We start from the raw sequence: 12,373 nt of genomic DNA on the forward strand, positions 1-12,373 counted from the left end.
TTAGTTGAAACTTCAACAAGGAGGTGGAAAGTTTGTCTTTCTAGTAGAAAATTTATCTTTTTTTTTAAATTTTTTATTTGTGTAAAAGAAGGTACTATTTTTCATTTATGTAATTTTAGTATTCGCGGGACTTTGACTAAAACAGCTAGCGCCACCTTGCGGCTTGTAAACTCCTTGTGTCACGTGACACAGAAAAGAGCTTCTGCGCGAATTTCAAATCGGTTTTTTCAGAAAAGAGATTTTGAATGTTCATATGGTTATAATATTAGACATGAAAGGAATTTATATCTATCAATAACAAAAATAAATGATGCAGAAATTAAAATAAAATTGAAACTACCTAAATTGATATATGTTTTTAATTTTTCTTTATATCCTTAATACGCATGCGTGATTGAGATGCGCCATCTTTCACTATGATTTCTTCCCGCTTCCTGTTTCCGGTGAGTACAGTTCGGTTCTTGCAAAACAACCGTATTTTATACTAAAAATCCGTCAAATTTGAGAAGATCCGATAATTTATCATAAAAATATCACGCGAGAAATATTTGTACGTAAAAATATTGCCTTATTTTACAAGTCGTGTGAGAATTATTTTCAAAATACTCTTATTCTAGAGCATCTAACCTTAAATTGTAAATTGCAGAATTCGATTTTTAGCGAGATTTACAAGTTTTATTTTAATTTTCAGTTGTTGCATTGAAAAGCGCACGTGAAAAATGGCCAAGTCCAAGAATCACACGAATCACAATCAGAGTAAGTAAATACAAAATTTAACTTGTAATTGTATGAATAGAACTTAACCTCACACTGTCAGAAAGCTGTCTCGAATACAAACATGCTTTTTGTGACTTTATTAGAGTAATTGAAGGATCGACGGGCTAAAAGAAAAAACTAATAATTTTTTCAAGAATGTTTTTTTTTACTAGAAAATTCTCAAAAATTCATATACAGATCGTGTTGAAACTGTTCGAAATCGTGTTTTTGATGGTATCAATATCTAAGTTATATTTTCGTATCTAAAAAAATAAAGACATTTCTTGTTAAAGATTTTTTTATGATATTTATGAAAGGCATGTATTTCAATATATTCATGGTTCAATAACAAAAAATGTATATTTAAAACGATTTTAGGACTCAGAAACCATAAAATTCGAACCACAAATCTAAAACTTAATTTTATCGGAACTATAAATGGTTTTTTTCGTCAAACTTTTGCCCCCTGTATTTAGTAACGAAACATCTGGGTGGTGGACCATCAATTTATTTTTTAATTGAGTATTTTATTTCTTATCACTGTCTCAATTCGATACGAACAGGATAACAAGTCTAAATAAACAATATTTTCTCATAACTGGAAGCTTCTTTTTAATTACACTTTTTTTATATTGATTGAGCAGTACATCAGCTGGGAAGCACATTTTTTATTGCAATTTCGATGTTTCACAATATTTTTTCGCTCATTGACAAATGTACTTTTGTCTGTTACGTTATTTTGCCTTTGCGCCCTTCAATTAAAGTTTTTGATATTTTGCGTAATTATATGCATAAAGTTAAAAGAATTTTATATTATTTTATATATCTATTTCATATCTATTTCTATTATTTTATTTGAAAAATCAGACTATTCAGTTCAATATTTTTTCAGTTTGTATTTTTAATAATAATACAATATTTTGTAGTTTGAAATCGCATATTGAATCTAAATGTTTCTAAATTAAGGGTTCTCAGGGTGGCCGCAGGTCGGGGAATCTAGGTGGTCAGGGATTTTAAAAAATTCAAAAATCTGGGAATTTATGCAAGACACACTTTAGTCGCTTTCTTTTCTCAATTTTAAATAGAGATCAATAACTTCAAGGGTTTTTAATGAATTTGAGAGATTTGAGAGTATTTTTAAATATTACAAGGAACTTTAAAGATCTATTCAAAAATGTCATGATATTCCAACAGATTTGAAAGAATTTGTAATATCTTAGGATATTTTAAATGTATTTCAATAATTTGAAGTTTCGGAAGATATAAAACTATTTTACATGTTAAAAAAGTTTAAAGGGACGTTAAAGGTTTTTATCATAGGATTTCAAAGACTTTTAAATATTTTAAGGTATTTCCAACATTTTTAAAGAAGTTTACAGATTTTCGAATATTATAAAATATTCCAAGGAATTTAAAAGATTTTAGGGTATTTTTAAAGTTCCTATTAAGAACTTTTAAGACCTTTAAAAAATTTCAAGGGATTTCAAAAGTTTTTAAGGGATTCGAGGGTAATTTAAAATGTTTCGAGAAATTATTAAGAAACTTGAATAATTTGAAGATATTTTAAAGATTTCAGGATATTTTTTTTAATTACAGGGATATTTCAAGAGCTTTAAAATGTTTTAAGGGTTTTTAAATGGTTTCGACGGATTTTAAAGAGTTACTTTCGAGAGAACAAATTTGAAGGGATTTTACAGTATTTTAAACAATTTGAAATATTCTAGAGTATTTAAAAAGATTCTAATGAATTTTAAAAATTTTCAAAAATTTAAATAAATTTCAAGGGGTTCAAAGGATAAAAAATTTTAAAGATATTTTAAAACATTCCGAGGCATTTTCAAGGGATTAAAAAATTCTCAAATGATTTCCAAGGATTTGAATAATTTTAAGGAATTTAAAAGAAGTTTTATGCGGTTTTAAAGAATATACGAGAATTTCGAAAGATATGGAGCGATTTTGTAGAATCTATAAAGTTATAGCATCTTTCTAAAAATTCCAAGTAATTTTAGAATATTTCTGAGGATTTCAACAGATTTAAAAATCTCTCAAGGTATACATATATATATATATCCCCTCAACACATTTTTCAGGAGTTTAGAAAATATCATTAGATTTCATAGAATTTCACGGGATTTTAAAATATTTTAATGGATTCTAGAGAATTATTCATCTTCAAGTCTTAAACTTGAATTCCCTTGAATTTTTCTAAATTTATTACAAAGTTACTGAATTCAATGAATTTTTTCTGATTTTTGAATTGTTTTCAGTTCATTTGAATTCTTTTTATTCGTCTTGAATTTTTATGATTTGTAGAAAATTCTGGTAATTTCCTTGAAAATCCTCTAAATTTACTCCTAATTCATTTTAGTTCTTTTGAATTTAACTTAAATTGTTTTGAAATCTTACCAATCGAATTATTTTGATTTCTTTTAAATTCAAAAGTACATTAGTCACACTACTAAGTCACTTTTTTGTTTAGAAATTATTTACTTTTGATCACTTTATCGGTTTAAATATAACTATTTTAAAATTTTCAAAAAAATGCGTGATAGCACTGAAAATATTGAATTTAAAATTGATTATATATTAGGATTTTGGTCTTTCTATATTGATGGACAAATAAAAAAAATTACTGATGAAATTTTGAAAATGAAGTTTTGCGGCCACCCTGATACGAATAACAGTGTCGTTCTTAGTTTTTAAAAAGCAGTCAAATTATTTTTATCTTTTAGAAATTTCCGTAATTGTAAACATTTTATTTTTAAATTTTAAGGACACATTTGAAAATAGGAGATTTTTTTAAAAATAAAAATTAAATTTTCAGGCAGAAAGGCTCACCGCAATGGAATCAAGAAGCCAAAGCGTTACAGGCACGAATCTACCCTTGGTGTAAGTTATCTGCCCTTTTGAGTTGCAAAGTGAAATATATTTTGAAGTAATTTATAAAATTAAGGAAATACATAATCAGAATTAGTTCTCTGGATTCAGAAAAGAGGGTTTTAATTGGTCTATTTGGGAAAATTTAAAGAAAATCAGGGGACATTAAATTTATTTGTATTTTTTTCAAATCTGGGAGTTTGTTTTTCTTTATTCAAAAAATTATGTGATATGTAACTTTTCAGTATCTTTTAGTGCATAAAATTTAGCAGTTTCAAAAGTTTAGTTATAGTGAAATTGGTTTCGAAACGCAATGAAATTTAATGTAAGAATAAATAACCATTTTACAGATGGACTTGAAATTCTTGCGTAATCAGCGATTCGCTAAGAAGCACAATCTGAAACCAAAAGCACAGATCAAGAGGGCAGCTGAACGTGTAGCTCTACGCGAATCTAAGAAATAAATTCTTTGTAATTATTTACTTTAATAAAAGATAAAATCAACTTTCTAGTCTCATTTATTCAGTCTTTCTCGTTTCTCATTGCGGTCAGCGTTTTCTTTTCTTTTTTTTTCATAAACTCTAAGGAGACGATAAGTTTCGTCGTTTTTTTAAATATATTGATACATTATTTATATTATTATATTATTTTCTTAGAATTTTACAACTTTGCAAGATGTTATTTTTTTCTTGAATGAATGTAGATGTAAGATCTTGACTTTGAACACTTGAAATATTAATAATTCTCATTTTAACTATCGACTATGAATTGAAAATTTTTTCAGACTTATCTATTTAAATTCATGAGTTTATAAAAAGAGAAAGCATATCCAAGCGAGAGCGTCAGTGAAATCGAAAATGGCTGCCGTGAGCAGTACTGTTGATCGTCGAGGAGCGCAAAATCAAACAATGTCAACAAAACCCGCACATATATTAATCTTTAGTGGAAAGAGAAAATCGGGAAAAGATTATATCACGGATAAATTATATGAGAGGTAATTTATCTTTTGTTTAATAAAGCATAATTTAATCTTGTAAAGAAGCAAAGTCCAGTGGCCTACTAAATCTTTTAAAGCCTGAAAGTGAAAATATTAGATCTTATTTTGAGTTGAAAATAGAAATATTTTAGTATAGAAACCTTTTTTGGTTAAAGGTGCAACTGTCGGTAAATTAATCGGTTTTTGGTTGAGGGCTCCACTATTTTGTTGAAAAATGGTTTCTCTTTGTTGAATTCAACTGTTTTTTATTTAAATTATGATATTTCTGGATTAAAATGTCAGTTAAGAATTCATCGATTTCCTTAAAAATTTAACTACTTTGTTGAAAATGTTAAAAATATTTTTTCGTTGAAAATTCAACTACTTGGTTCAAAGTTAAACCATATTATTAAAAATGCATTTTAAAAATTTTTCATTTATTTTATGCACTTTTTATGCGTCAGTCAACGTCAAATCCTCAAAACGTAGGTAGGTCCGCGCTGTTGTAAAAATCTCGAGAATGGGCGGTCCGAAATAAAAAAATTAAATAGTTTTAGATTCAGTATGACTCCAGCAACTGCCTGAACTAGGATTCTTTGTATACATGCAAAAATAACAACATGGGTTTATTTTTAAAGTTTTTTGCAACAAAAAAATATAGTTAAAATTTTATTTTTTAAGCCTAACAAACCTTGCATCGAAATCATTATTAATAATGTCAAAAAAATTCATAAAAATAACTTTTTCTGAAACGTTTCAAAGTAGAAGACTGCCTTAAATAATCATCTTTGATTGAAAATTTTTTTTTTGTTAATAGTAATTTTTTATTTGAAAATTGAATTATTCCAATTTTGGTTGAAAAGTTATTCTTTGTAATTGGAAAATTCAACTATTTGATTCAAAATTCATGTATTTTATTGAAAAATTGTCTGTATAGGAAATTAATCAGTTGAAAAATGATCATTTTGTTTGAGAATTCATGCATTTTGTTGAAAACTTGTCGTGGTAGAAAATTTAACTATTTAGTTAAAAATTCAACTGTCTACTAAAAAATTCGTTTTTAGCTTGAAAATGCAATTATTCTTTGTAGAAGTTTTATCTTCTTGATTTGCAAGTTCATCTTTGTAGACTGAAAATTCAGCCGCTTTATTCAAAATTCAACTATTTTGTTAAAAATCTAATTATTATTTTGAAAATACATTTTCTTTGTTGAAAAGGAACTTTTTTGTTTCAAATTAAACTATCCATGTTAAAAATTCAACTGTCTTCTAAAAAAATCGTCTCTTAGCTTAAAAAATTAACTATTTGGTTCAAAATTCAAGTAATTTGTTGAAAATTTAATTTTTATGTTAAAAATAACTATTTTGTTAATTCTCATTAAATATTTCAGCAAATTATCTCTTTTATGGTCGGCCTAACGGTCAACATAAAGTCAAATAAAATGTTTTAAAAAAACATTTGTTTTTCAAAAAAGAAATCCTCTACGTTTCGATCAACACTGCGAGTCTTTTCAAGAGTCGATAGAAACAAATCTCAGTCAAAAAAAAATTCCGATAAAAAAAATAGTAAAAATAATAATTTTTCTCAATTGAAGCCTCATAGATTTTGTGAAGACTCCAATAATTGATAAAAGTGTTGAATTTTGTTAATTAAGCATTTTTTGTCGGAAAATAACTTTTGCAAATGTAACATTTGATTGAAAATTAAACTGTTTCGTTAAAAGTTTAAATATTTTTTTTGGAACTGTTTCTCTTTCGCTTCAAATATTTTTTCGTGCTAAGACAACTGTTTTATAAAACAACTGAACTTTTAATCTTAAAAACTAAACTCGTTTGTTGAAATTTTGCCTTTTTTGGTAAAAACTTCATTTCCTTCGGTAAAAAATCTTTTTTTTTTGTTGAAAATTCAAGTATTTAGTAAAAAATTTAATTAATATTTTGAAAAGCATCTTTCTTTGTTGAAAACAAACTGTCTTAATTAAAATCAAATTACCCAGGTTAAAAATTCAACTGTCTTCTAACAAATTCGTTTCTTAACTTGAAAACTCAACTGTTTTATTGAAAATTCAACCGGTTCTTGTTGAAATTTAATCTTTTTTTATTGCAAATGCAAATTCTCTTTTGCTTCAAATTTTTAAAATTTTTTTGGTTGAAAACTATTTTTTTGCGTGCTTAAAAGTGATTTAATTAATAAAACAAGTGAACTTTTTTGCTTAAAAACTTAACTCCTTTGTTGAAATTTCGTCTTTTTTTGTAGAAATTTAAACTATTTTGTTAAAAATGTAATTATTAATTTGAAAATTTATCTTTATTTTTTGAGAAGAAACTTTCTTATTTAAAATTCAACTATCTTTTAAAAAATTCATTTTTTAATTTTAAAAGTAAACTATTTGTTTGAAAATGTAACAGATTTTGGAGGAAGTTTATTCTTCTTTATTTGAAAATTCAACTTTTTTTTTGAAAATGCAACATATGTCAACTTAGAGTCTTAAGAATACAAACCTTTCTGGGCTGTGATTTCTGAATGTTTTGCAAGATTAGAATTTCGTTCTTTAAATATCATTAGTCAGGAAAAATTAAAAATTGGACCGGAAAAAGTTAGAGAGTTTTGAAACTAAAGTTTCATGGTTATCTTGTTAATGGAAGTGCTCATGGCAATCATTGTTGTACGAATCTTAAAAATAGTTTAATATTAAATAAATTATTAAAACCAATTTTTATGTGGGATTTTAAAAACAGAAAATTAATTATTTCTAGAATCGGGAGCGATGAAAGTGTTATTATAAAATTGTCAGGCCCAATAAAAACTCATTGGGCTAAAACTTCAAATTTGGACATTGATCAGCTGCTTGGAGATGGAGCCTATAAGGAGAAATATAGACTTGAAATGGTTAAATGGGGGGAAGAAACCAGAAAAAAAGATTACGGATATTTTTGTCGAGCAGCTATTGAAATGTACAATGGTAAAGTATGATAATAATCTTGAATTTATAAAGAATCCATTTTTGTATGAAGCATTATATTATCTTTTCAATGAAATTCAAATGTGTTTGAAAAATTACCAAATCGCTGAGTCATTTTTATTTCAATTAAACTCCTTACTTATTTAGTTATATATTAATTTCAAATAAAGGCATTCAAGAAAGAATTCCTGGATTTTTTAAATAAAAATATTTTATTTACATTTGATAAATTACTAGTAGATTTCATTATCAACTTACAGTTTATTTTATTATTCTTTAGCTGAGGACAAACCTATTTGGATAGTTAGCGACGCAAGAAGAAAGACGGATATTCAATGGTTTTTAGATAATTTTGGCGAAATTTGTAAAACTGTACGAATAAGTAGCAGTGAAACTGTTAGAAGGAAACGGGGTTGGAATTTTACACAAGGTAAAAGAGGCCTCCATTACAATTATTTTTTAAAAACATTCTTTAAATCTAGTGTACACCTTTCATGAGATCTCGTGGAATCCCTAGAAATTCTAGCAATCCATTAAAATTCCGTCAATTCATTTAAAAAACTATAAATCCCTTACTAAATGGTTACATTTTCTGAAAATTCTTTGAAATATTCAAAATTAGGTGGAAATCTAGTATTATAATCGTTTAAAATTAGTAAAAATCTTTAAAAATGTTGTTAAAATTCTTGAAATTCCGTTAAATGTTTCGAAATCCTCGAAAATTCATGGCGCCACTCGTACTCCTGTATAACATGAAATCCTTTAAATTGATTTGAAAACTTCTAAAAACCCTTTTGATATTATAATAACCCTGTAATCCGTGGATATACTTTGGAAATATTTGAAATAATGCCTTAAAATTCGTTGAAAGTCTTTAAAATTCTTCAAAAGCTCTAAAAATCATTAAGATATTTAAAAAACGGTTAAATTCCTTGAACTTCAACTTGAAATTTTCGAACCTGAAATCTCTTCAAATGTTCGAAATTCCATCAAATCTGCTGATATCCTTCATAATTCGCGAAGATGCTTCGGCATCACATAAAAACCCTTTAAAAAGTTTCGAAATCCTGTGACTTATTTTGAAATCTCCTAAAATCCTTTATAATATTCGAAAATCCTTTGGAATTTCGTGAAATCTTTCTTAAGAATTCTTCTTAAGGATTTACACTACGTACAATCAATCTTAAAAGTCGCCAATCTTTAAAGTGGTTTATAAAATCGACAAATAGACACCTATTATTGATTTATTAAAGTCTTGACGGATGCTTCTAAATGTACTTTAGACAAAATAATTCAGGTTAAAATTGTTTATTTCACAGTAGTTATTTAGTGTATTAAATTTCGCTTTATCTTTAGGGAAAGGTTACAATTCTTATTTAATCCCGATAATCAAGATCTAATTCTCTTCTTTGAAGAATTCTCTAAAATTCTATTTGGGCGGTGTTAATATTTAAAGTATCATTATTTATAAAAATAATTAATGTATGATTTCTAAATTTTTTTGATAAAATGCATTCAAATATAAAGTTAGGGAATCCTTTGAAGAATAAAATAAGGCCTTGATAAGCTTAAATAAGAATTGTAACTTTCCTCTAAAGAGAAAGGAAAAATTAAACCTATCAATAACTACTGTTATATAAACAATTCTAACCTAATTTATTTTGTTCTGAAGTGTACTTGAAAGCCTCCGTCAATATTTACAGATATTAATAATATGGCTATTTTTTCGATTTTATAAACCATTTCAAAGATAGACGACTTTTGAGATTGATTGTACGTAGTGTATATTAGGGTGGCTCAAAAACGCTTTTTTTTAGAGGGCAACAATCCCCCCAATTTCATCCCAATTCCGAATAAAGAAATTCCCTAATTTTTTTTCGATTTTAACAGGTGCTGGTTTTTACTTGAAGTTTCCCATGTAAAAAGCATGGGGAAATCACTTTTTTGAGTTTTTGGAATAATTTTTTAGGTTTTGAAAAAATGTGACGGGGAAATGTGGGGGCCTATTGAGAAATATCCCACGAAGAATTTCATGTATCATATATGTGGGTTTGACACCCCTAACACACCCCCACGAGTACCTGAAAACCACCTCTAAAACCAAAAAAGTAAATTCTTCATGAAATCAAAATTTTGAGCACTATTCTGTTTTTTTACTTACAATTCTTAATATTGGTCTAGTGAAATATTTATTATCATTGGTTAATTAATTTTTTATTTTTTAAACAACTGGAATTTGTTTAAATATTTTTTTCGAAAAATCACTTTTTTCCCCTTAAAATTATTACTATTGGTCTACTGGAATGTTTAATAATATTGGTTCATTATTTTTAATTGTTTAAACAAATAAAAAATTTAACATTTTTCACTATTTTTGTATGAAAAAACCGCCATATTTAATTTTGAAGTCAAAATATTCGAATTTTGACCACGCATTCGAATTTAGCTCACCCAAAAACATAAGGAACAGTACTCTTGATTTATTTATTGTTTTGTTATACCCATAAATTTTGCGGTCAAACTCATGTTATAAAATTGATAGCTTTGGTAATTGTCAAATCCGTATAGGTGCTTTGAGAACCTTCTTTAAAAACAATTCGAAAAAATTTGCAGTTACAATTTATGGCTATAATTCCTCAGAAGTTTAAATTACATTTTTCGTAAACGCGCGCCTTAAAATTCCCGAGAATTTAAGTTCAGGTTATATAACCGAGAATATGAAAGAATTGAAGAGAATTTAAGAATTGATGATTTTTCACAATATTTTGATTGTTCAGGTTATATCAGCGGTTGAATATAAATTATTTTCTAGTTCATACATATTCCGGACTTACAGTGTTTCAAAACCAAAAAGACAAATTTCCAACAAATGAAAATTTTTTACTTAAAAAATAAATAAAAGTTTATTTAAATTATTAAACCTTCAAACCAGGAGAAAAATTTTCTTTATAAAAATTCAATTTTCAAACAAAAAATTTGACTGTTCAACAAAAAATTAATTTTAAACAAAACTGATGCATTTTTACGCAAAAAAAAGGAAATTTCAAACTAAAAAATAGTTGTTTTTGACACAAAAAACGCGAATTTTTAACTAAAAAATATCAATCTTAGAAAATTGAAAACTTTCATTTTCTGTTAAAAAATGAATTCTAAACAAACAAAAAATAAGTATCTTCCACTAAACAGTTAAATTTTCAACGTAAGACATAAACCTTCAATAAACAACATTTTTTTACCATTGTAGTTTAACTTTGACCCAATAGTTGAATTTTCCATTAAAAAAGATTCATTTATAACAAGATAATTAAACTTTTAACCAACGAAATAAGTTTTCAAATTAAAATATAAATCTTTAACAAAAAATTGATTTCTTAACAAAGCGATTCAACCAAATGTTTTAAACAAATTAGTTGAATTATCAAGCAAAGAAGAACGATTTTTAATCCAAAAGTTGCATTTTCATATAAAAAAGGAGATTTCTTCTATAACAAATGAAGTTTTAAATCATTAAGATAAAATTTCAAAAAAAAGTTAAATTTTCTGTTGAAAAAGATTTTAGTCCAGATTTCACGATCTTAAAGCAGAATTTTTAATTATAAAAAAAGTTGAGTTTTCATTCAAAAAAGATTCCAGTTAACTCAGTAACATCAAAAATTGAATTTTTGTAACAAAAAAATAAGTTTCTACGAAAAAAATTGAATTTGCAGTCCAAAAAGACAAATTTGTCAACCAAGAAGGATGAATTTTTAACAAAATAGTTAAATTCTCTACCAAATAGTAGAATTTTTATCCAAAAAAGATCAACTTTCATCCAGAAAATATTTAAGTTCATTTTTCAACACCAAAATATCAATTTTAAACAAAAAGTAAATTTTCTACGAAATAGTTAAGTTTTCAAGAAAATAGTATAATAGCTTAATTTCTAACCAAAAAATTGCATTTTTATCAAAAATAAAAAAGATTTAATTTCTGCTAAAGCAGGTAAACTTTAAAATAAAAAAGACAAACTTTCAAAAAAAGAGTTGAATTTGCAACCAAAAAATTAACGAAAAATGCAATTTTCTAGTAATTAAAATAAATTCTGAGATTCTCATAAATTCTCAGAGAATTTATTTCTCGGTTATATTCTCATTCTCGTTACCGTTCTCAAAGTAATATAACCGGCTCAGAACTCACGCAGCGGGCATATTTTTTTTTTTAACTTTTTAAAAATTGTGTACGTCTTTGAAATACATTCTAGTCTTTTGAAATTTCTTGAAACCTCGTTAAAAGTGAAAGAAAAATTGATATATTTTTCGTATATTGAGTAAAAAATATGAAATTTAAAAAATCGACCTGAGTAATTAATGAACGTTCCCAAAGGAATTGAATAAAATATACATCAGTAAGATTTTATTTTGAAGGTTTAAAAAAATTATTTCTTTATAGGGATAGACGACATGGAGACGGAATGTGATTTGGATGGCGTGAATAACTGGAATCTACATTTACGTAACGAGACTGAAAATGTGGAAGATATATTAGACAAGATTTTAGAACTTATTAATTGAATACGTCAATTCATAAATTACTGGTATAAAATATCTATAAATTTTCTTAAATATTTTGTTAATTTATGTGAATAATTTATAAGCTACAGGACGCGCGAGGCACATTTGATGAAAGGCGCATTTTTAAATAAAAAAAATATTATTATTAATTTTATTAGACCACAGAATTTATAATATTTTTAATGTTTAAAAAAACCTGGTTTCTAACGTTTTTTTTTGCTCACACATTTTTATGAACTTTCTAAAACTTGA

General features: G+C 26.1%; 2 protein-coding genes across 2 annotated transcripts; both read left to right on the forward strand.

Annotated features, from left to right (window-relative positions):
• Window positions 1-441: 441 nt before the first annotated feature.
• LOC117167360 (60S ribosomal protein L29) lies at window positions 442-4,137 on the forward strand. Its single transcript, XM_033352235.1, has 4 exons — window positions 442-550; window positions 692-756; window positions 3,581-3,645; window positions 3,984-4,137. Exons 2-4 carry the CDS (start codon window positions 720-722, stop codon window positions 4,095-4,097), a joined length of 216 nt encoding a protein of 71 aa, XP_033208126.1. The 5' UTR covers window positions 442-550; window positions 692-719; the 3' UTR covers window positions 4,098-4,137.
• Window positions 4,138-4,328: 191 nt separating this feature from the next.
• On the forward strand, window positions 4,329-12,328 carry LOC117167470 (probable phosphomevalonate kinase). The gene is made up of 5 exons (XM_033352437.1): window positions 4,329-4,338; window positions 4,418-4,627; window positions 7,366-7,571; window positions 7,852-8,001; window positions 12,000-12,328. Exons 2-5 carry the CDS (start codon window positions 4,491-4,493, stop codon window positions 12,119-12,121), a joined length of 615 nt encoding a protein of 204 aa, XP_033208328.1. The 5' UTR covers window positions 4,329-4,338; window positions 4,418-4,490; the 3' UTR covers window positions 12,122-12,328.
• Window positions 12,329-12,373: the final 45 nt, after the last annotated feature.

This window comes from Belonocnema kinseyi, chromosome 2 (genome assembly GCF_010883055.1).
Source record: "Belonocnema kinseyi isolate 2016_QV_RU_SX_M_011 chromosome 2, B_treatae_v1, whole genome shotgun sequence".
In the NCBI taxonomy this organism is placed as follows: domain Eukaryota; kingdom Metazoa; phylum Arthropoda; class Insecta; order Hymenoptera; family Cynipidae; genus Belonocnema; species Belonocnema kinseyi.

Coding starts and splice junctions, on each gene's coding strand:
- LOC117167360 (XM_033352235.1), top strand. CDS start 720: ATGGCCAAGTCCAAGAATCACACGAATCACAATCAGA. Junction 757..3,580: donor TCACACGAATCACAATCAGA/GTAAGTAAATAC, acceptor TTAAATTTTCAG/GCAGAAAGGCTCACCGCAAT. Junction 3,646..3,983: donor GGCACGAATCTACCCTTGGT/GTAAGTTATCTG, acceptor ACCATTTTACAG/ATGGACTTGAAATTCTTGCG.
- LOC117167470 (XM_033352437.1), top strand. CDS start 4,491: ATGGCTGCCGTGAGCAGTACTGTTGATCGTCGAGGAGCGCAAAATCAA. Junction 4,628..7,365: donor ACGGATAAATTATATGAGAG/GTAATTTATCTT, acceptor AATTATTTCTAG/AATCGGGAGCGATGAAAGTG. Junction 7,572..7,851: donor AGCTATTGAAATGTACAATG/GTAAAGTATGAT, acceptor ATTATTCTTTAG/CTGAGGACAAACCTATTTGG.